The following is a 24,710-nucleotide window of genomic DNA, read 5'->3' on the forward strand; positions in this document are numbered from 1 at the left end:
TATCAATGATGAAATCTTAACATTGCAACACATGCCAATACGGCCGTGTTAGATTAGTAAAATGCAATTTTAAATTTCCCGCGAAATATCCTGCTGAAAACGTCACGGTATGATGACGTTTGTGCGTGACGTCACGGATTGTAGCGGACACTTTGGGACACTATTGTGGCCAGCTATTAAGTCGTCTGTTTTCATCGCAAAATTCCACAGTATTCTGGACATCTGTGTTCGTGAATCTTTTGCAATTTGTTTAATGAACAATGAAGACAGCAAAGAAGAAAGCTGTAGGTGGGAAGCGGTGTATTAGCGGCCGGCTGCAGCAACACAAACACGTAGCCAGTGTTTCATTGTTTACATTCCCGAAAGATGACAGTCAAGCTTTACCATTGGCCTGTGGAGAACTGGGACAACAGAGACTCTTACCAGGAGGACTTTGAGTTGAATACGCAGTACCGTGAGTACGCAGCGGAAGCTTCCAAACATTTGATCGCTTGCCCGTACGTGCGTGCCGCTATGTGCATGTCACGTACGTAACTTTGGGGAAATATATGTGTTGTATGAACTTTGCGGAGGTGAACGGTACTTTGGGCTGTGGGATTGAGTGTGTTGTGCGGGTGTTTGATTTGTATTGGCGGGTTTTATGGACGGGAGGGGGGAGGTGTTTGTTATGCGGGATTAATTTGTGGCATATTAAATATAAGCCTGGTTGTGTTGTGGCTAATAGAGTATATATATGTCTTGTGTTTATTTACTGTTTTAGTCATTCCCAGCTGAATATCAGGTCCCACCCGCCTCTCACAGCATCTTCCCTATCTGAATCGCTTCCACTGCCCTCTAATCCTTCACTCTCACTTTCCTCATCCACGAATCTTTCATCCTCGCTGAAATTAATGGGGTAATCGTCGCTTTCTCGGTCCGAATCGCTCTCGCTGCTGGTGGCCATGATTGTAAACAATGTGCAGATGTGAGGAGCTCCACAACCTGTGACGTCACGCTACTTCCGGTACAGGCAAGACTTTTTTATCAGCGACCAAAAGTTGCAAACTTTATCGTCGATATTCTCTACTAAATCCTTTCAGCAAAAATATGGCAATATCACGAAATGATCAAGTATGACACATAGAATGGACCTGCTATCCCCGTTTAAATAAGAAAATCGCATTTCAGTAGGCCTTTAAGAGAAAGACACATTGATCCAGACGAAACTTGGTCAAACACTTGTAAGTAGATATTCTGCATAATGTTTATTTTGTATTGAAATTGCTGACTTTGTGATGTCTTTTGGTATTTGTGGCCATGTTGTGTTTTTATGTCTGAGAGTTACTCTGCCGATCAAACTCGTAACGCTAAATTTGACCTGTTGGGGGCAAAAAAGCTACACTTTAGGTTTAATTGTGATGAGTCGCATACAGTGTGTGAATGTTGTGTAATTTCTGTATGTGTAAACATTTGTAGTTTTCTTGTGTGAATAAATTAACACTAAACCTTCTATTTTATGTATGTAAAGTACACAATGGACGTTATACTTTTGTATGTTTATACACTATATTGCCAAAAGTATTTGGCCAGCCATCCAAATGATGAGAATCAGGTGCCCTATAATCACTTGGCCCGGCCACAGGTGTATAAAATCAAGCACTTGGGCATGAAGACTGTTTATACAAACATTTCTGAAAGGATCTCAGTGATTTCCAGCGTGAAACTGTCATAGGATGCCACCTGTGCAACAAATCCAGTCGTGAAATTTCCTCGCTCCTAAATATTCCAAAGTCAACTATCGGCTTTATTATGAGAAAATGGAAGAGTTTGAGAACAACAGCAACTCAGCCTCTAAGTGGTAGGCCACGTAAACTGACAGAGGGGTCAGCGGATGCTGAAGCGCATAGTGCAAAGAGGTTGCCGACTTTCTGCACAGTCAGTTGCTACACAGCTCCAAACTTCATGTGACCTTCCAATTAGCCCACGTACAGTACGCAGAGAGCTCCATGGAATGGGTTTCCATGGCCCAGCAGCTGTATCTAAGCCATACGTCACCAAGTCCAATGCAAAGCGTGGGATGCAGTGGTGTAAAGCACGTCGCCACTGGACTGTAGAGCAGTGGAGACGTGTTCTCTGGAGTGATGAATCACGCTTTTCCATCTGGCAATTAAGTAAACAGAGTCTGACAAAACATCCACATTTCAATGTCGGGCCCCTGAGTCCTTGGACTCTTGAAACTGCAACCCTTTTCATTATGTAGTAGAATAATCCTGCTATACATCTTTTATGCACAAGTAGCAGTAGAAATGGGGCTTGTTTTCAAATCGTCATGAATTTTCATGTATGGATACAATAATACACTGCTACAATAAGGCTGGATGTCAGTTCAGAATACCTTACCATTCTTCCAGGGGAATACATAAAACGGCGCATCCTCGAGAGACGGTTAGAAAGCGGCTTGAAGAAGGTCTATAAAATATAATCAATGCAAGATTTTGACCAAAGAACCACCATTACATGATATTACTATAAGGCACACGGAAGTGTTTTAAATGTAGACAAAAGATCATATGACCCCTTTAAATGGAGGTCCCGCTGTATATGACATACACAGTAGGCTTGCCTGAACATAGTGACACTCATTTCTATGATGGGGTTGGTTGTCACAATGTGTCAGGTAAATAATTTCCTGTTTCAAGGACTGATAAAATGAAAGGGATATACATATATCAAACCAACACTAAGTTTCAATTTAAGAAAGATGTGATAATGAGCAATTGACATTACAATAAAAAGCAACCCCATTTTCCCCTAAATGTACAATTTCAATTTCAATTTTTTTTTCTTTACATCATCAGGGGCCTCATGTACCGTATTTTCCGGACCATAAGGCGCATTAAAGGTGTCATTTATTTTTTTTCTTCTAAATTTAAAACACTTCCTCGTGGTCTACATAACATGTAATGGTGGTTCTTTGGTCAAAATGTTGCATGGATGCGCCGTTTTGTGGGCGGTCTTATTTACCTGGCTCACCTTAGACAGCGTCTTCTCCCCGTCATCTTTGTTGAAGCGGTGTAGCGTGCAAGGACGGGAGTGGAAGAAGTGTCAAAAGATGGAGCTAACTGTTTTAATGGCATTCAGACTTTACTTCAATCAATAACGGAGCAGCATCTCCTCATCCGTGGCTCACTAGTGCAATAACAACGCATCTGCTGTACAAATTTACTTTACAAAAGAGAAGGGTGATACTTCTCTTGTTGCCTTATTTGTATTTGACTTGATTAAATGTTTGGGTAGAATTTTATTAAACAAAACCAGTTTTCTTTTCAGTAATTTAGAAATTTACCAGAGTTGTAGGACTGGCACACAATGTTATTTGAAAGTATTGATTTTGAATCGACAATCGATTCTGAATGTAATTGTTACCCCCAAGAATTGTGTGGTGCCCAAAGATTCACAGCCCTAGTATCTCATTTTATCCATAATGGTTTCACAGAGCATATTTATTTGTCTATATTTTTCACAATTACTACTCATATTGAATAAAAAATGCTCATGGGTCAGAAGAATAGGTTTGTCTTTCATGCTTGTCACTCACCGCCCCACACGCTGGGAGCGAGAGCACATACACAAAAGCAGATCGCTATCATTAGCGGACAACACACAAAGCCAATGAGCGTGCAAATGTTACGTACGAGCGTAGTTCTGTCATTGTATGCTGAAAGCCCTAAATTGTTAAGATATTATACCTAAATCATTCACGTAAAGGTTGCAAATAGCCCCTTTTAGTGGGACCCACTGGATTTTCACCCACCTGTGGGTCCTGGGGACTCACTACACGGAGACTCTAATGCATGCTTTTATTACAAGTCGTATAAATTATTGTAACGCCCTGCTTTCTGGTCTTCCTAAAAAGGTTATTACACCTTTGCAATTACTCCAACATTCAGCGGCACGTGCCCTGACAAAGACCAGAAGGCTGGCTCACATTACACCAGTTTTAAAATCTATGCATTGGCTCCCCGTGTGTTTCAGGATACATTTTAAGGTTCTTCTTAGGGTTTATGAATGTTTTTAGGGTATCGGGCCTTCCTATCTTTAAGATTTGCTTTTACCCGAAGAGGCTTCCCAGGCCCTGAGATCCTCCAGCACTCATACATTAATTATTCCAAAAGTCAGGACACAAAGTCACAGGATGGCATCGTTCCACCATTATGGCCCCCGTCTATGGAACAGCTTGCCGGAAGAACTCAGGGCTGCGGAGAACGTTCATGTTCATATGGTGTGGGGTTGTTTTTCAGGAGTAGTTCCAGTGAAATTAACTTTGAATGCTCCAGGATACCAAAACATTTTGGACAATTCCATGCTTCCAACCTTGCACCAGTGCACAAAGCAAGGTCCATAAAGACATGGATGACAGAGTCTGGTGTGGATGAACTTGACTGGCCTCCACAGAGTCCTGACCTGAACCCGATAGAACACCTTTGGGATGAATTAAAACGGAGACTGAGAGCCAGGCCTTCTCGACCCAAATCAGTGTGTGACCTCACCAATGCGCTTTTGGAAGAATGGTTGAAAATTCCTATAAACTAGGCTGACCATACGTCCTCTTTTCCCCGGACATGTCTTCTTTTGCGGGGGTGTCCGTGGTGTCCGGGCGGGGTTTCTTAAATGCCTCAAATGTCCGGCATGTTGAGTTAGGGTTGTGTGTATTTTCAATGTACGTCCAGAGTTAAGTTAAGAAGGGGTTAAAAAACCCAAACTGAAGGTGCGCGCACGTAGCAACATTCGTGAGGGAGGGGCAGAGACACAGAGCGAGAGAGCTAGTGAGTGGAGAGAGACATGAGAACAAGAAATGCCGAAATGTAAATGCAACTTCACGGATGATTTGCGGGAAAAGTATTTGTGTTTTGGTCCTGGCCGTGACACATGGGAAGCAGAATGCACTGTGTGCAAAGCAGCAATGTATGTATCTGTGGCAAATAAAGGGGCCAACGAGATACAAGCCCATATCGACACTACAAAGCAAAAAACAGCTGTGCAGGGCGAGAGCTCGTCTGCTGTTTTTGGTTTAAATTTAATTAACTTCTTTTGAGGCATTATTTATGTTTACATTATATATAAGAGGTTATTTTGAATATTTCTACCTCTGCACTTTTTTTCCAAAACTGTGAATGTTACAGAATATAAGTGTGACTTATTTTGTTATACTGTCAAGCAGTGTTGGCGTTAACACACTTTTTGTGTCTTTTTAACGCATTGAAATCAGAAAGGACGCAGATTATTTTATTTTATTTTTTTTACCATTTGTGGCCCACAGCTAATGTTTTAAAGGCCCACGGCACATTCTAAAAATACTATTAAAATAAACAAAAACATAACAAACGTGAAATAAAAAAAGCTTAAAGATGAAATGTAATTTAGAAAAAGTTGCAATGTTGACTAATAAAACAAAGCTGTTTTTTTTTTCTTTCAAACTGTCATTGCTCAAAACATAATATTGAATCAAAATCAATGTTATTATGAATTATTGACCTATCAAAGGTTCCGATTACTTCACATCAAATATTCCACTTTGAAAAATATTTTTGGTCATGGAAGATTTTGCATATTTTGTGTGTTTGCCATAAAAAACATAGTTTTGTTTGACAAAAAAGGGCAGAAAACAAACAAACAAAAAAAACAACATGAAAAAAAAATAAAACATTTTGAAATGAGGAATAGATCCGAAGTTGATGTAGATTCCAGAGATTTAAGCGTTAAATATAAAATGTATGTATGCCCTGGCACACCATTATCATTATTTCATGACCCAAGCAAAACACCTTTTACACTTTTGTACTGAAATAAATACACCTATAACTTATTAAATAAAAATGTAGAAAAAACCACCAGCAGCGGTAAAGTTTAGATCCATGAAAGAAAGAAGAAAGTGAATGAATGTTTATAACAGAATACATTTACATATGTATACACATTTGTTTTCTTTTGTATTATCTTTTTTTAATGAATTAAGTAACGTTTATGACAACCTTTTTCCAAAACACAATATAGAATGTGAGATATAACAGGATAATGCATACATTTGTCATTTGTTTTCAAAACGCTTACAAAAAAGTGGGACCCCAAAAATTTACTGTGGGACCCCATTTTGAAAATTCCTAGCGCCAACACTGCTGTCAACAGAGGAAAAAAATGCTTTGTTTAAAAAAAAATATTATTTATAAAGCAAGTTCGAGTATCATTGGCAAATTTTCACCTAGTCCCGGCCTTGGCGTGCTGCCCGCCTTTGCACGCATATATGTGTCCTCTTTTTGGGATTTCAGAATATGGTCAGCCTATATAAACACACTCCGCAACCTTGTGGACAGCCTTCCTAGAAGAGTTGAAGCTGTAATAGCTGCAAAAGGTGGACCGACATCATATTGAACCCTATGGGTTAGGAATGGGATGGCACTTCAAGTTCATATGTGAGTCAAAGCAGGTGGCCAAATACTTTTGGCAATATAGTGTAGTATGACTTGACTACAAAAAGCTGTGGGACAAGCATTCTTAATTGAGGGTTGCAGTAGGCCTGTGTTTGTATGTTTTAATATGTACGTTGAGTAAGTGTTAATAATAATGTGTTATTAAAAACACTTCATCTTGCTCCTATTTTCTTTTCCCACCTGTGCCCCTCGTGAAAAAGCTCAGCGTACAGCTCTGCATCATGCATGCCACCAACGTTCCCTCTAAGGTGTGCGATTGCGCACTGCTCAAGCGTCCTCTGCGCACGGCAAATCTATGCCACGCACAAAATCAAATAAAAAAATAAGCGCATAACAATTTTCGACACACGGACACGACAGAGAAAACAGTTTTCGTCATCATTGTTCAAATATTGTAACGTCTGTCGAGACGCTTTGAGGACATGAATTCCATCCATCACTTTACTGAGCAAAACTCTTTATTGTCGGCCATAAACACATCACCAAAACATTAGTAAAAAAAAAGATATCTAGCAAAAGTGGTCATTTTCTGCAGTACAAACCAGACCAAAAGCAACTATGTTATATCTGTAGTAGAATTTCTGACCTTTGAACTATATTTCGTGTCTATTAAGAATGTCTGCTCAATTCATTTCTCTTCTATTCTATACCATTGAATAGACCAGATGTAGGACAAAGTTGAATATGGAGTCGTGCCGACCAGTCTACAAAATGTTTTGATTGTCTAAGCATGACTAAGGGATTCAAGGATGTTGCAAAACAAACATGTCGACAACAACGGGACCTTGGGGCATGGGGAAACAGATAAAAATGGCCAGGAGACCAGGACTCTGGGAGATTGCTTGATTCTTGTGTCCTCCGGAGGACGTTTGTTTGTCTGCAGGGACAGCTCAATCCGACTTGCACTTTTGACTATGGGTTAATACATTTTTTGTACTAAATTCACTTGTGTTGCTGTTTAAGCTTCGGACAATCCACTACATATCAACAGCAGCCGCTCGCTCTTTCTCACTTGCGCCAACACATGCACATATGGCACTTAGCCAGTGATGCGTTTACAGCCACACAAAAAGTCGGACAACTCCAACACCACACATGAAGTGTCATTCCAGGTCGTTACACTATGATTTACCAATCAAATGTGTGCTTATTCTAGTGTCATATATTAGGAATCTTAATTTATAAATAGTAATCATGAAATGCTGTTAGTATATTAAATAAATACTAATAAAAATACATTTTTTACAAACAGGAAGTTGCAGGAATGTACACAGGATCCCCTGCTTACATCTCATTGTGCAACATGTGAATGTTTTAATGGGAACTAAATGCAATGTCTGAAAGGGGTACACATTATTTCCAAAGCAGGACCTCCACCCAGACAAACAATACAAGTACACAGTTCATGAAAAACAATATTTTTTGTTATTGTCATTGTAAGTGGGCCTAAACACTTATATTAGAAATGGAATTGACTGCTGTCATTTGATCATAATAATAAGAGAATGTTGTCTATCTGTGTAGGCCCTGCGATGAGGTGGGGACTTGTCCAGGGTGTACCCCGCCTTCCGCCCGAATGCAGCAGAAATAGGCTCCAGCGACCCCGAAAGGGACAAGCGATAGAAAATGGATGGATGGATGGAGATTGAACTTGTTATTTAGTCAGGTTTGGGACAGGTGTGCTGCTGGTGTAGCCACAGTGTGCACGTCTGATGTTGCTCACATGGGCTCCACTGAATGCTCAGGGAGTTTTTGCGTTTGCTCACACACATGAAAAATTAGAGGGAACATTGCATGCCACATAGGTATCAAACACGTCCTTGCATCGGGGCTAGGGAATCAGAAACATAGTCATCATCGGGTCATAACAAGACCATAAGAATCACCATAAACTTTAACGACTATTAGTGCTTCCATGTGTTTCTTACATTGAATGGCACATTTTCCAATAAGCCAATGTTGACCTGACACTAATAATACAATTATGATGTCCACTTGGCCGAGGCCTGTGCTTGACTTAATGGCATTCTTGTAAAACACGGTCATTAGAGCATCGCTAAAGCAACAAATCTAATAATGACCTAAGACTTTTGCACGGTGCAACAGTCTTTTTGTCAGCATGTATCCAAGCTACCTCCAACCATTAGCACCATTAGTGTGAGGATATAATGAGGGCAATGGAGGACAATGGCTGCCCAGGACGGCCCTTAATGATTCTGCTGGCTGACATTTGAAACACGATGCATTTGACTAACACGCCAGAGAGAAATGCCATTGTTTGGCGGTGACATTTGTTCCACCTGCAAATCTAATTCAAGAACTCACTGGTTCAAAAATGAATCCTTGTTAAAACTGAGTAAGCTTGGAGATTTTCAGTCTCAACTTCATTACGACGTTCGAAATGGGCTTCGTCTGGCGGTGAAGAATAGCAACAAAATCGAAATCCCTGCCATGCTTCCCCAGACGTTGCGTGCTGGTTGTTTTGGATCCGCACTTGACGTTTCACGTGGCAAAGTGGGGAAATATTGGATGTATTTCGGTATTTGGGTGAACTCATGCTTTATAATGAAGCCTCCAGGGGAGAGGAATTGTGTGTTTAAAAGAAAGACATTTGGAAGACAACAGAGTGTAGATATAGAGCAGGCCATAGAAGATAAACTGAATAATTACATCAAAAATACCCTAATTTAGCAGAATAGAGTTATCTTTGAAAATTTAAATCATAACTTCTACACTAAAGCAAGATCCCTATTGATTTTGATGGGAAACCCAGGCAAAGATGCTTGAGGTGTCAGGGATAATTGGTCGTTATTGTGACAGTTTTGCTTATAATATTTGCATGAACCACACAAGAGAAATTTTGTGTGTTCTACTCAGTGGTTAGAGCAGGGGTCGGCAACCCAAAATGTTGAAAGAGCCATATTGGACCAAAAATACAAAAACAAATCTGTCTGGAGCCGCAAAAAATTAAAAGCCATATTACATACAGATAGTGTGTCAAGAGATATACATTTAAAGGACTTAAAGGAAACTAAATGACCTCAAACATAGCTACAAATGAGGCATAATGATGCAATATGTACATATAGCTAGCCTAAATAGCATGTTAGCATCGATTAGCTAGCATTAATGCAGTAACCAAATATGTCTGACTAGCACTCCACACAAGTCAATAACATCAACAAAACTCACCTTTGTGCCTTCACGCACAACGTTAACAGTTGGGTGGACAAAATGAGACAGAAAAAGAAGTGGCATAAAACACGTCCTAGAAAGCCGGAGAAAGTTATACATGGAAACAAACTAAGGTGAGTTCAAGGACCGCCAAAATTAGTAGGACAAAACGGCGCTCGCCAAATACTCGAATCAGTGAAGCATGTTTAATATAAACAGTGTGTTATAACAATTAGTGTCATGTTTGTCCTCCTACAGAAACCATATTAAAACAAAAAATATATTTTTTCCCCTCATCTTTTTCCATTTTTCATACATTTTTGAAAAAGCTCCAGAGAGCCACTAGGGCGGCGCTAAAGAGCCGCATGCGGCTCTAGAGCCGCGGGTTGCCGACCCCTGTGTTAGAGTGTCCGCCCTGAGATCAGTAGGTTGTGACCGAGTCATACCAAAGACTATAAAAATGGGACCCATTACCTCCCTGCTCGGCACTCAGCATCAAGGGTTGGAATTGGGGGTTAAATGAATGAACGATGGGTTCAGAAAAACATGTAAAGCGACTTTGGGTACTTAGAAAAGCGCTATATAAATCCCAGGTATTATTATTATTATTATTAAATCACCAGAAATGATTCCCGGGCGCGGCACCGCTGCTGCTCACTGCTCCCCTCACCTCCCAGGGGGTGAACAAGGGGATGGGTCAAATGCAGAGGACACATTTTACCACACCTAGTATGTGTGTGACTATCAGTGGTACTTTAACTTTAACTTACTATGTGGTGCTTTGCAGTGGCGGGCCGTGCGTTTCCCACCTAGGCTTTCAGTGACGTCCGACTACCTCTCAAAATACCCTAACTTATGTCACCACATGACCATTGCTGGAGAAATACTGTACAGAAAAACATTTACGCACTACTGGGCATTGTACAAACTGGGTTATTTTCTGGCACATTTAAAAATCAATAAACCCGCATGAGCAATTAAAACATATTTTATGTGGTACTGTCAAAATCAAAATTGCAAAAACATATTAAATGTGAAAAAAATTAAGAAATAAAATATTTGTACTCACATTTCATCACCGGGACAGCTGAGTTAGCTTCCGGGGTTGGCCGACATGGTCTCACAAGATGTAGTTTCTTTTTAAATACATGTATATCCTTCTTGAAAAAATATGTGTTGTCTTGTCTAATCATAAAAGATGCAGACGAGGCGTGTTGGCTGAGTTCTTAAACGTTTACTCCACAGCGTGCTCATCAAAAACATCCCGCTGCCGGCATGTCTACATTCAACAACCTAAACGGGGCTAATGCGCATGCTCTTCACTACTGTGGCATTCTGGGTAATGGAGTTCTTATGTTACCTAGCTCATAACATCACAATATATATCTGCCTTAGGCCAGCTAGAAGGCCTTACTCACAACAACTCGTGATCTGATTGGCTATTGCAACTGTCTGTCAAATGTTTGTGTCTGTTCACTTCCAGTGCACAGACGCCCGCATTGTTGATTCTGAAGGCCCGGGCAGATTTGGTACAGCATGGCAACATAAGATAGCTGAATTCTGATTGGATAAAAACTCTATAACCTAAAAACAACAGCGCTGGAAGGAGCATAATATGACATGAAGACAACATGAATACTTTTAGATATTTATGCTATGTTCACACCAACGGCGCTTTGACGGCGCTTTAAAGCGGCATGCAAAGCGGCGTTAAAGCGTAACAAAGCGTGATTAAAGCGTGAAGGTCGTAATGGATCGTGGGAAAGCTTGTAGTGAAGCGGGACATGCGGCAAGATCGCCCAATTTTTTTAAACGGTTTAAAAAAATTCTGCGCTCTGTCAAGAATGGAATAAAGCGCCGAGAGCGTATCAAAGCGTGACAAAGCGTGACAAAGCTCAGCAAAGCTTGACTCAAAGCGTAGGAAAGCTTAACAGATCTTGGTTCAAAGTGCGGACCCCAGTCTACAACTACAAATAGGAAGTGACTGTGATATTGACTAGTGACATTGAAACTTTATGTAAAACCAACACAGGATTACAAATCCATTCTCTTTTGCATCATTGCCTTTTTTATACGATGATCATTGTTTCTGTACTTCTGTGAGTTTGCTGTTTGATGTTACAGTTTGATATTACCGTCTATATTTTTTCTGTATGAAAATGTAAACAAAAATGGTTCTTAACTTTCTACTTTGTGGACAATGTTGATCCACTCTCTTGTATCATCTCATACAACATAATGTACCCTTTGTCATATGAACCCCACATTATGTAACCTGATTGGTGAACAGTGATACTATTTGTGCTTTTTTGTTTGGTCAAGTTTGTTGCTTGCTGTACATGTTGATAACATCTTCCTTAATAATAAAGAGAATATGTTACGTTTAAAAGAAATGCTTTTTATTATTGTCAACTAGCATAAGAAATGAAAGATAGATATTTATTAAGATGACAAAGAAATGAAGATATAAAACATAATATAACGAAAAAAAAGAGAAATTGAAAAAATAAATGAATATAAAAAATGTGGGGAAAACTTAGTATACTGAGTTTTTCAATTTTTTTTTAACTTATTTGTTTATCATATTTCCCTTTTTTATTACATTATGTGTTTTATCTTGTATATAATAAAACAAAAAGAGAAATCAAATAAATAGATAAATCTAAAAAATGTGGGGAAAACTTAGTATACTGAGTTTTTCACATTTTTTTCTTATTTTTTTGTCATATTTCTCTTTTTTATTATATTATGTGTGCACACGCAATTTATTCATCAAATTCACAAAATAATAATCGCATCAAAGCGTAATAAAGTTCAATAAAGCGTAATAAAACGTATCAAAGCGTGATTTAAAGCATTTCAAAGCGGGATCAAAGCGGCATCAAATCGTGAGGAACGGTAACAAAGCGGGAAAGAATTCGTATCAGAGCGTATCAAAGCATAACATTAATTCGGAGATCCGGATATTCGTGGAAAAATTGACAAAAATGACGGCGCTTTGCTCGCCGCTTCAAAGCGCGGCAAGCGCCGTTGGTGTGAACCAGGCCTTAGGGAAAGTAAATAAAAAAGTACTTGTATCTTTAATTATGATCATGATTTTCATTTGGGGTCAAAAGTCATATATTTTACAGTGTGGTTTAATTAACTGCAACAATTAATCCATTAGAAAAAAGCTTTAATTTGTATTATGTTGCTTTGACTTACCCTTTAATGAGTTTAACTAATACAACATGTATAAAATCTGGACCGCATGTAGTGGCCGGAAACTTTAAAAAACGCAAACATGCAGTAGTTTCCGCAAGGCCACTGTAAAAGACCAAACATGAAAGCAGTGGCGAGTGTTGAAAAAAAAAAAAGAGTTAAAAATATACAGCATTGCGATTTCAGTGTTGATGATGTTTATTCATTAGACAAAATTGAATGACAGACATTTCAAGCATAAAAGTGTCGTTTAATTAAACTATTTTGCTTAAAACTTTAAAAACTTTACCTGTTCAGTGGCCTTGTGGTTAGAGTGTCCGCCCTGAGATTGGTAGGTCGTGAGTTCAAACCCCGGCTGAGTCATACCAAAGACTATAAAAATGGGACCCATTACCTCCCTGCTTGGCACTCAGCATCAAGGGTTGGAATTGGGGGTTAATAATAATAATAATAATGGATTAGATTTATATAGCGCTTTTCTAGACACTCAAAGCGCTTCACAGAGAAGTGAGAACCCATCATTCATTTTTACAACTCATTCATTCATCATTCATTCTCCGGTGTGAGCGGCACCGGGGGCAAGGGTGAAGTGTCCTGCCCAAGGACACAACGGCAGCGATTTTTGGATGGTAAGAGGCGGGGAGCGAACCTGCAACCCTCAGGTTTCTGGCCAGGCCGCTCTACCCACTACGCCAAGCCGGAATCACCAAATGATTCCCGAGCGCGGCCACCGCTGCTGCTCGCTGCTCCCCTCTCCTCCCAGGGGGTGGAACAAGGGGATGGGTCAAATGCAGAGAGTAATTTTACCACACCTAGTGTGTGTGTGACTATCAGTGGTACTTTAACTTTAAAATAAGTATTGAGACTATAAAGCTGGGTTTTATCCGATTGACCAATATTTCGGGCAAAATCAATAGATTACTGGATTACTAAAAGAATCGATAGCTGCAGACCTGTTACACAGATATAGACAATTTCGACAAGATTAAACATGGTGGCCAATGAGATGCATCTCTTCAATTTGGAAGTTAATATCAATTGTCCATCTTTACTGATTAAAATATTACAAGAGCATGGTTTTTAAAATAGCTGCATTCGGGTGGAAGGCGGGGTAAACCCCGGACAAGTCGCCACCTCATCACAGGGCCAACACAGATAGACAGACAACATTCACACTCACATTCACACACTAGGGACCATTTAGTGTTGCCAATCAACCTATCCCCAGGTGCATGTCTTTGTATTAGTCCAGGGTGTACCCCGCCTACCGCCCGAATGCAGCTGAGATAGGCTCAAGAACCCCCCGCGACCCTGCAAGGGACAAGCGGTAGAAAATGGATGGATGGAAAATCCAGATATCAAAAAATAAAAAACGCAAGTATCCATGTGACGCACCTACAGTAAGCTCAGGTTCGTCCAATTAGTGAGCGCCATCTTGCACGTGGGGCTTTCCTATCAACATGTTGTTCTTGGGCGAGCACGTGTCCGGCTCCATGGTCATCACCTGCACCTGGTAACCGTGCGACTGCGCAGCCCATGAGCGGTCCAAGTCCACCAGGCCCATGCACTGCTTCCCTGCCATCAAACAACACAGAAAGGGTTTTTTCAAAATGTGTTACAATGAGCATCTTCTCAGAGACTAGAACACGGCCGGTTCCTCCCATGCTGCCTGAAAAACTCTTTTTCTCAAGTTTATTTTGTGAGTTTCTTGCTCAGACTATTTACCGTCTCATTGAAATAGGTAAACATCCATTTATTTAGCCTTCAAAGATAGCTTCGCACATTTCTACCAATGCTTTCCTATATTTTTTCTCAATATGCTGTCCTTACTTCATACTCTGAAAATCTCTTTTAAGGCTCATGTTTTTATTCTTACGCGCACGCACGCACGCACGCACGCGCGCGCGCGCACACACACACACACACACACACACACACACACACACACACACACACACACACACACACACACACACACACACACACACACACACACACACACACACACACACACACACACACACACACACACACACACACACACACACACACACTTTTACCATTGTGCATCAATGCCAATCTTAAAGTGGTCCATAGACTCTAAAAAATGAATCCTTGAATCAATATTTTCTAAGAATTGTAACGCAACTGTACACTGTCCTTTATTAGAATTGATAAAAAGCGGAGGCTTTAGTTGATTTAAGTTCATTTTAGGGCAGCTATTTATTGATACTTAGGGATGTATCTTTTCTCATTTGAATCCTGGACCTGTGAATCGATACCAATACTCAACAGTACCTATTGTGAGTCCTACTGTGTGTTTTCATGTGTTAATAAAAATGTGTTGAATAATACAATTTATTTTGTTATTTAACATTTGACAGTGTGCTGATAAAAAAATTGCACTGTCCATTTTTATATCTTGATTTCTCACACTTTGGAGTCTTTTTTGTTAGTATTAAATAATAGATGTGCATTAATAAATACACTGTACACTACAGTGTATGGCCAAGTCACATTAGTCAGTTTACTGTACTGTGCCAACTGTACTACTGTATGAGTGCGTATGTTCTATTGTTTAATTGAAAATAAAACAGCAAAGTCCATTTGGCTGTGATCTGTTTTAATTATGAGGCACAATTGTGTCAAAGTCATGATTTTTTAGTTCATGTTTGAAATAAGAAATTCTTACTTTGAAAAAGTAGTTTTATACTTGTGAGTGTTGATGACACAGCTTTGCAACAGTTGATATTCTAGTTTTAAGCATGTTTCACTCAATATACAGTAGGTCATAAAATTTCAGCTACAAGCTGTAATATCTTACTGAGATCATTTAGGACCAAAACACTTAAAACAAGTAAAACACTCTAACATAAAATCTGCTTAGTGAGAAGAATTATCTTATCAGACAGAAAATAAGCAAATATCACCCTTATTTGAGATATTTAATCTTACTTAGATTTCAGTTTTTGCAGTGCATACTTTACATGTTATTTATAAAATTGTCCGGAACAGCATATCTATATATTTATTTCTTATTTTTCTTTCCAACCAGAAACATTTTTTTTGCTGATAATTAGCAACAATATGCATTATTCTTTGTAAAACTTGGTGCCTACTTCATCCAAAACACACCGCAATTTGGTTGATACTAGATGGTTGAGACTTATGCAGCCAGTTTTCTTACAGTGTTTCCCACACATTCATTTATTTGTGGCGGCCCGCCACGAAAGAATTACGTCCGCCGAAAAAAAAAAATAAAAAAAAAATAATAATAATTTTTTTTTTTTTTGTTGTCCTTTCCAGCTTCTCAGGCAAATCATATAGTTGATGTAGATGCCCATATAGGCTGTTCAGATTTACTTTACAAAAGAGAAGTGTAGGATACTTCTCTTGTTGCCTTATTTGTATTTGACCACTACTGTTTTCTGTTTATTTGTTACTGACTGTGGCAAGACACCTCTGCCTCTGTTTCACTTTATGTTGCTGGTAAATAATATGGTTGTAGTAGTAGGCTAAAGTTAAATTATTTAGTATGCACTAATTAAAGGGGCAGAGCTTTAAGAGACATTTTAGCTTTCATATTTTATAAGATATATTTTTTGTAAGAACCACAATTAATACATATATTTCAGTGAATAACTTATTGTTCAAATCTGTATATAAATATGTACATAAAATGTTGTCATTATATTGTAAAATGGATGGATGGACGTTTAAAACAAAACTGTTATTAATAATTAGTAAGTATACATTTTTTGAGCCTTTTTAGAGAAAATCATATCATTGTAGTACATTATGCAAATTACTTGATGATGTCATGGTGACCACGCCCATAGCCACGCCCCCACCGCCACAGGTATCTTGGCAGTTTATGGGAAACACTGTCTTACAAGTATTGTTTTTGGAGTCAACATGCACGGGATAGATAACCCAGCTGCATTGATAAGACAGATCAATCAAAGTCATGTCCATGAACTCAGGCAATTAGCTTTGTTCCGGAAGAAGCCACGAGGGACTCTAAGGCTGTCAGGTCAGGAATGACTTGTTTCAGAAGCTCCGCCCTTTCTACACGAAGAAACTGTACTGACAGCCGGACATGTCGCCTCCCTCGGAATCTGATCCGTAAGTGGCAGCTGTTCACCGCAGCTGCTTCGCCGCGTCGCTTGTGACCCATAAAGAGAGGTCACCGAATGTGTCCTTTTTGTCAAACAGCATGTGTGTCTTAACAGAACCTCACTAGAGAAACTAGCCCAAAGTGTCGGAGGCGGTACCTATGTGGCGCCTCTCTGGAGGAAGCTGGCCAGCCGTTTGGTCGGCGAAGCGGCACAGGATCATGTGTTCCTGAAACGGGAGACACTTGGTTAGTCTACTTCTCTAGATTCTCTGCAAACTGTATGGCTTTTGGATGATACAAGCTGTTATAAAACACCTGCAGGAAGTCAGCATTGGAAGAAAAGATGGAGTTGCTCCCACATCGCTGCTTTAGCAGCTTGCATTCTTCTGGGAGCGGCGAAAATAGGGGAAGTTTTGCTTAAATGTGTATAAACACAACCCAGTGGGACTTCAACAGGTCGTTTTTGTAAAAATTAGCAGGCACAAAAGGTCTAACCATTGTCATAAATTATGTACAAACCCCGTTTCCACATGAATTGGGAAATTGTGTTAGATGTAAATAAAAACAAATACAATGATTTGCAAATCCTTTTCAACCCATATTCAATTGAATGCACTACAAAGACAAGATATTTGATGTTCAAACTCATAAACTTAATTTTTTTTTGCAAATAATAATTAACTTAGAATTTCATGGCTGCAACACGTGCCAAAGTAGTTGGGAAAGGGCATGTTCACCACTGTGTTACATGGCCTTTTCTTTTAACAACACTCAATAAACGATTGCGAACTGAGGAAACTAATTGTTGAAGCTTTGAAAGTGGAATTCTTTCCCATTCTTGTTTTATGTAGAGCTTCAGTCGTTCAACAGTCCGGGGGTCTCCGCTGTCGTATTTTACGCTTCATAATGCGCCACACATTTTCGATGGGAGACAGGTCTGGACTGCAGGCGGGCCAGGAAAGTATCTGCACTCTTTTTTTCGAAACCACGCTGTTGTAACACGTGCTGAATGTGGCTTGGCATTGCTGAAATAAGCAGGGGCGTCCATTAAAAATATGGTGGTCAGCGTCTCATAAGACTACTGTTCGTTTTAACCGGAAGTAGTGCAGAATTTGGCGTATTGTTTTAGGTTTAGAGGCAAATGTACAAGCCAGATATCGTAAAAAAAAAAATTAAAGTTAAAAAGTTAAAGTACCAATGATTGTCACACACACACAAGGTGTGGCAAAATTATTCTCTGCATTTGACCCATCACCCTTGATCACCCCCTGGGAGGTGAGGGGAGCAGTGGGCAGCAGCGGTGGCCGCGCCCGGGAATCATTTTTGGTGATTTAACCCCCAATTCCAACCCTTGATGCTGAGTGTCAAGCAGAGAAGTAATGGGTCCCATTTTTATAGTCTTTGGTATGACTCGGCTGGGGTTTGAACTCACGACCTACCGATCTCAGGGCGGACACTCTAACCACAAGGCCACTGAGTAGGGTAAAAAAATATGATGGAGTGTATCTATACACTCTCAAGAAGTAATACTTTTCTTTTAAAAGATTGGTATGGGGAACATATTCACTATTAATTAGTTGTTTATTAAAGTAACAAAGACTTAATTTAGAGCAGTGGTTCTTAACCTTGTTGGAGGTACCGAACCCCACCAGTTTCATATGCACATTACCCTTCCTTAGTGAAAAATAAGATGATGTTTTTTTTCAAATTCAAGACAAAGTTATATGTTTTTGGTAACACCTTAGTATGGAGAACATATTCTAAGTAACAAAGACTTAATTTAGAGTTATTTGGACACTAGGGGAACATATTCTAAGTAATAAAGACTTAATTTAGAGTTTTAGTTTAGGTTATAATAAGGCCATGCCGAATAAGGCATTAATAAGTGCTTAATAATGACTAGTTAAGAGCCAATATGTTACTAATTTGCATGTTAATAAGCAACTAATTAATGGTGAATATGTTCCCCATACTAAAGTGTTACCATGTTTTTTTTTACTGGTGCACAAAATGAACCGTGCATGAACATCACCTTGTTCAAACAACAAAAGCAACACAGTGCATAAACTCACAACAAATGACACACCTGCAGCTGTTGCCGTATCCATAATATGCCGATAAGGAGAAGTTTGTATTTACACGATGAGTCGGGTGTGTTTTGACATTCGCCGAACCCCTGAGGCCGACTCACCGAACCCCTAGGGTTCAATCGAACCCAGGTTAAGAACCACTGATTTAGAGTTATTTGGACACTAGGGGAACATATAAGGGTTAGGGTTACTAATAAGCAATAATTCTGAGGTTATTGAGGGAAGACTCTTAGTTAATGGCTTACTGCTTGTATAATAAGGCCATGCAGAATAAGGCATTAATAAGTACTTAATAATGACTTATTAAGAGCCAATATGTTACTAATTTGCATGTTAATAAGCAACTAATTAATGGTGAATATGTTACCCATACTAAAAGTGTTACCAAGAGATTTACTCTCACCGAAGGGGAAACTGCCCTTGCATCATTTCTTTGCGAGTAAAAAAGAATGGAGGCACATCTATGGCGTCAAAACAGTGCCAAAATCCTCGCACGTAAAAAAACACACCGTGTGTGCACGTTGCCTGACTGTGCGGAGGCACTCATTTTGCACAGGCATAAACTCATTTTAAGCTCACGCACCCTTTCATTTTCTTCACACGCTGATTCTGTTTGTGTTTGCAATGTGTTTTCTTTTTCTGCACGCTCACAATGTGCCACCGTGTCAGCACTTAGGACAGGGGTGGGCAATTAATTTTTACCGGGGGCCGCATGAGCTACCCGAGCACTGCTGGAGGGCCACATCGACAATATTTCAATTAAATTTTGCTCAATATTATTTTTGATATATACCGTAAGATAAATAATAATAATAATAATAATAATAGTAATACTTCAACATAGTGTGTGTAACAGCATTCCATGACTAATATATATAAATTAACATTAATAATAAATGACAGTAAAATAAGCACACGTATGACTGAGGAGTTATAGTGTAACTTTGTGTGGTGTTTGAGTTGTCCGACTTTTTGTGTGGCCTTAAACGCACCAGTGGTTTAGTGCTATGCGTGTTGGTGACAGATGACAAGTTGGTTTTGGCCTGGTTTGTACGGCAGAAAATGACTAGTTTTTCGAGATAGAATTGTTTTACTCATGTTTTTGGTGTGGTTATGACCGAATATAAACAGTTTTGTTCAATAAAGTGATCGATATAATTCCTGGCCTCGAAGCATCTCGATAGACGTTACAATAATTGAACGGTGTTCAATTGAACGGTGTTGACGAACACCATTAGGGCCGCTTGTTGTCACTGTCACTCAGAGTTGCATTGCAAAATTCCATAGAATAAATATGTTTATTTTGTTTATAATTCAGATGGGATTTGATTTGGTGCGCGGCATATATACTTGCTGCGCGCAGCAGACGCTTGAGCAGTGCGCAATTGCGCAGGCACGCACCTTAGGTGAGGGGACGTTGCTTTGCAGTTCATGTGTTGTTGAAAACACGGCATTCCTCATCAACTTTTCTCTTTTTGGCGTCTCGGGTGTAAACCGTGCATCGCTTGTCGCTGCATGTGCACCTTCACTCGCAGGTTACACACGGACACACGCCCATAAATAATACTTTTCAAAATAAAAGCAGCACAGTTGTATTGCGCGCAGGACATAGATGTTTTTTCAACTTTATTTTGTAATTGCAGTTGTTCACATTCACTCACAATCACGCATACGTCCACACGGAAGTAATACAAATAACGATTTTCAAAACAAAAGCAGCACCGTTGTATTGCACACTCGACATAGATACTTTTTAAAATTGATTTTGTAATTTATAATTGGCCTCACGCGGGCCGGACAGGGACGCACAAAGGGCCTGATGCGGCCCGCGGGCCGCAGAATGCCCAGGTCTGACTTAGGAGCATGTCCCCTCCTTTCTGATTGATCACTTTAAACTCCGGGGGCCTGATCTACTAAAGGTTTGCGTGTACGAGGGTTGACCCGATACCAATATTTTGGTACCAGTACCAAAATATATTTCGACACTTTTCTAAATAAAGGAGACCACAAAAAATTGCATTATTGGCTTTATTTCAACAAAAAATCTTACGGTACATTAAACATATGTTTCTTATTGAAATCCAACAACAATTTTGTCCTTAAATAAATTAGTGAACATACAAGACTTGTCTTTTATTAGTAAGTAAGCAAACAAAGGCTCCTAATTTAGTCTGCTGACATATGCAGTAACATATTGTGTCATTTACCATTCTATTATTTTGTCAAAATTATGAAGGACAAGCGGTATAAAATGAATTATTAATCTACTTGTTAATTTATCATCTGCTTACTTTCTCTTTTAACATGTTGTATCTACACTTCTGTTAAAATGTAATATTCACTTATTCTTCTGTTGTTTGATACTTTACATTAGTTTTGGATGATACCACACATTTAGGTATCAATCCGATACCAAGTAGTTACAGCAGTGGTCCCCACCCACCGGGCCGCGGGGGTGAACAAGAGGATGGGTCAAATGCAGAGGACAAATTTCACCACACCTAGTGTGGGTGTGACAATCATTGGTACTTTAACTTTATCAATAGCGCTATTTCTATTGGTATTTGTTTTGCTCCATTTGTAGTGTAATAATGTTAATTGTCATTTCTGTATTAATATTTATTTCACTAACTGCTTCTTTGCTATCACTTTTACCATCATATTTGTACATATTTGCTGATGTTGCTCTATTGTTGTTGTTGTTGTTATTGTTGTGTTTGCTGTTTTTGTCTCTCTGTCTAATCCCCCTTTTGTCACCACAATTTCCCCCTCTGTCTTCCTTTTTTTCTCTTTTTATCCCCTCCTACGAAGGATAGACAGAAAATCAACAATACTATTAAACCATGGACCTGTAAATCACGGTTAATGCTTTCCAACCTGGCGAAGCTTAACAATGCTGTTGCTAACGACGCCATTGAAGCTAACTTAGCAACAGGACCTCACAGAGCTATGCTAAAAACATTAGCTATCCACCTACGCCAGCCAGCCCTCATCTGCTCATCAACACCCGTGCTCACCTGCGTTCCAGCGATCGACGAAGGACTTCACCCGATCATAGATGCGGTCGGCGGCTAGCGTCGGATAGCGCGTTTGCTATCCAAGTCAAAGTCCTCCTGGTTGTGTTGCTGCAGCCAGCCGCTAATACACCGATCCCACCTACAACTTTCTTCTTTGCAGTCTTCATTGTTCATTAAACAAATTGCAAAAGATTCACCAACACAGATGTCCAGAATACTGTGGAATTTTGCGATGAAAACCGAGCTTTTTGTATTGGATACAATGTGTCCGAATACTTCCGTTTCAACGATCGACGTCACGCGCCTACGTCATCATACATAGACGTTTTCAACCGGAAGTTTAGCGGGAAATTTAAAATTGCACTTTATAAGTTAACCCGGCCGTATTGGCATGTGTTGCAATGTTAAGATTTCATCATTGATATATAAACTATCAGACTGCGTGGTCGGTAGTAGTGGCTTTCAGTAGGTAGTAGTGGCTTTCAGTAGGCCTTTAATAAAGTCAAATACAAATAAGGCGACAAGAGAAGTATCCCACACTTCTCTTTTGTAAAGTACATTTGTACAGCTGATATGGGCATCTACATCAACTATATGATTTGCCTGAGAAGCTGGACAGGACAGAAAACAAAAATAATAATAATAATAATGCTAATCAAATATCATCCCGGGGGCCATAGATAATACATTCTCAATCGGATCTGGCCCGCGGGCCTTGACTTTGACACCCCTATTTTAACCTATTCATGCCCCAAAAGTTGAAAAAATATCAAGCAGGATACCTGTTATTAAAGGAATAAATGTCTGTGAAATCAAGTCATCGTCAGATCGGATAATATAATATATCATCTTGAAATATGAATAAAATCTACCTCCTGTTTGAAATGAGAGTGTTGCACGTACGCTATCAGCAGGGAACATTCAAGACTTAATGCCATCATTATCTTTCAAATACAGTCTCCCAGGGATGCGGGGAAGCTGCATCTATCCGACACAAGATTGGCAACACTAACCATCCCTTCGTCATTGCTAATCACTGATGGTTTTTGCCTTGACAACGCGCTGTCATGCCTCGTTACTGCGGGCGTCAAACGCTAATCAGGCGTTTTCTCTCTGCAAGTTCCAGCAGCAAAAATATGTTTCTCGCCAGCGCTGGAAAGACACATCAGAGGAGGTCCGACGTTTCGACAAGAGGTTGCCGTGGCGAGCACCTGCAGTGATTTCAGATTAGACCCCGGGGGCGCTGACAAGGCCCATATATCATCGTGTGAAAGGCCCTCGCTCAGCACAGTGCGCCTTCCCAGCCTTTGCAGTTTTAGCTTCATTTATTTAAGCCAGGGGTGTCCAAACTTTTTCCACTGAGGGCCGCACACTGAAAAATCAAAGCACGCAGGGGCCATTTTGATATTTTCTTCATTTTCAAAACCAATACAATATACACTTTTTTTTTAACCTTTGGGGCTCGCTCAAGTTAGGTCCTAGGGACCCAAAAGGGTTTCAGTCTTATAAAAGGTTAAAAATAAGTCACCCAAGTTTTTGGGGCAAAAATACAAAATATACAATATTTTTCCCAAAAAGATTTTCAAAGTGGAATATTTGATGTGAAGTAATTTGATCCCTAAATAGGTCAATAATTCATAGCAAAAAATGATTTTAATTTATTATTATTATTATCATTATTTTTAGCAAAGGCAGGTGTTTTTTAATTCCACTAAAATTTTAATAACAGTCCATATAATAATTAGTATAATTAGTATTAGTATATAATTTGTATGTATTTTTTAAAAATCATTTTCACATTTTTCGTGTTTTTTTTGTTTGTTGTATTTGAAAAATCATGTTATTAGCATCAACAGTGCAACTTTTTTTCTCATTGCATTTCACCTATTTGCTCTTTTATTCCACGTTTTAATGTTTAAAAAAAAAAAAAGTTTAAGTATTTTTAGAATGATGTGCCGCGGGCCGGTAAAACATGAGCTGCGGGCCGCAAATGGCCCCTGGACCACACTTTGGACACCCCTGATTTAAGCAGACAAAACGAGGAAATCAAGAATGTGGTGTCAAAAGTGGAAACTGAAAATTGTGATGTATCATGCTGTATGCATGCATGTTCGAAATCAACTCAAAATGGACCAGATGTAGTTAATATTCCACCTCGGTGAATTATAAACGCATACACTGCAAAAAGTCAGTGTTCAAAAACAAGAAAAAAACCCCGAAAAAATTAGGGGTATTTTACTTGAACTAAGCAAAATTATCTGCCAATAGAACAAGAAAATTTGGCTTGTCAAGGCTTTCCAAAACAAGTACAATTAGCTAACTTCAATGAACCCAAAAAAAACATAAAATAAGTATATTCTCACTAATAATAAGTGCACTTTTCTTGGTAGAAAAAAAAAAAGAGACTTCTTTGCTCAATATGTTGAAAAATATTCTTAAATTAAGTACATGCTAGTGTCATTGTCTTGACATAATGATATGCGCTCGGCATTACATTTCTTGAAACCAGCAAACTTACACTAAAAACTAATTTATTGTTCTTAATGGAAAGGCAACAAGGCAACCGCTTGTTACTCTCGGGGTCAAAAATGCATTTTTCCATGGACAACGTGACATCATCGCGCCAAGTGCGTGCTCTTTCAGT

At 39.3% G+C, this 24,710-nt stretch overlaps 1 protein-coding gene across 2 annotated transcripts in view; it reads right to left on the reverse strand.

The window, feature by feature from the left end:
• Positions 1-13,055: 13,055 nt before the first annotated feature.
• gstcd (glutathione S-transferase, C-terminal domain containing) overlaps positions 13,056-24,710 on the reverse strand; it is a 143,964-nt gene continuing 132,309 nt past the window's right edge. The window contains exons 10-11 of one of the 2 annotated variants that reach the window (XM_062026825.1): positions 17,117-17,186; positions 13,056-14,417 (exon numbers count right to left, since the gene is read on the reverse strand). In XM_062026825.1, the coding sequence (XP_061882809.1) occupies positions 14,263-14,417; positions 17,117-17,186 (225 nt within the window). In that variant the 3' untranslated portion in view covers positions 13,056-14,262. The remainder of the gene's footprint in view (positions 14,418-17,116; positions 17,187-24,710) is intronic. The other variant, XR_009821860.1, reaches the window with a different exon arrangement.

The sequence above is a fragment of the Entelurus aequoreus genome, linkage group LG18, assembly GCF_033978785.1.
Source record: "Entelurus aequoreus isolate RoL-2023_Sb linkage group LG18, RoL_Eaeq_v1.1, whole genome shotgun sequence".
Classification (NCBI taxonomy): domain Eukaryota; kingdom Metazoa; phylum Chordata; class Actinopteri; order Syngnathiformes; family Syngnathidae; genus Entelurus; species Entelurus aequoreus.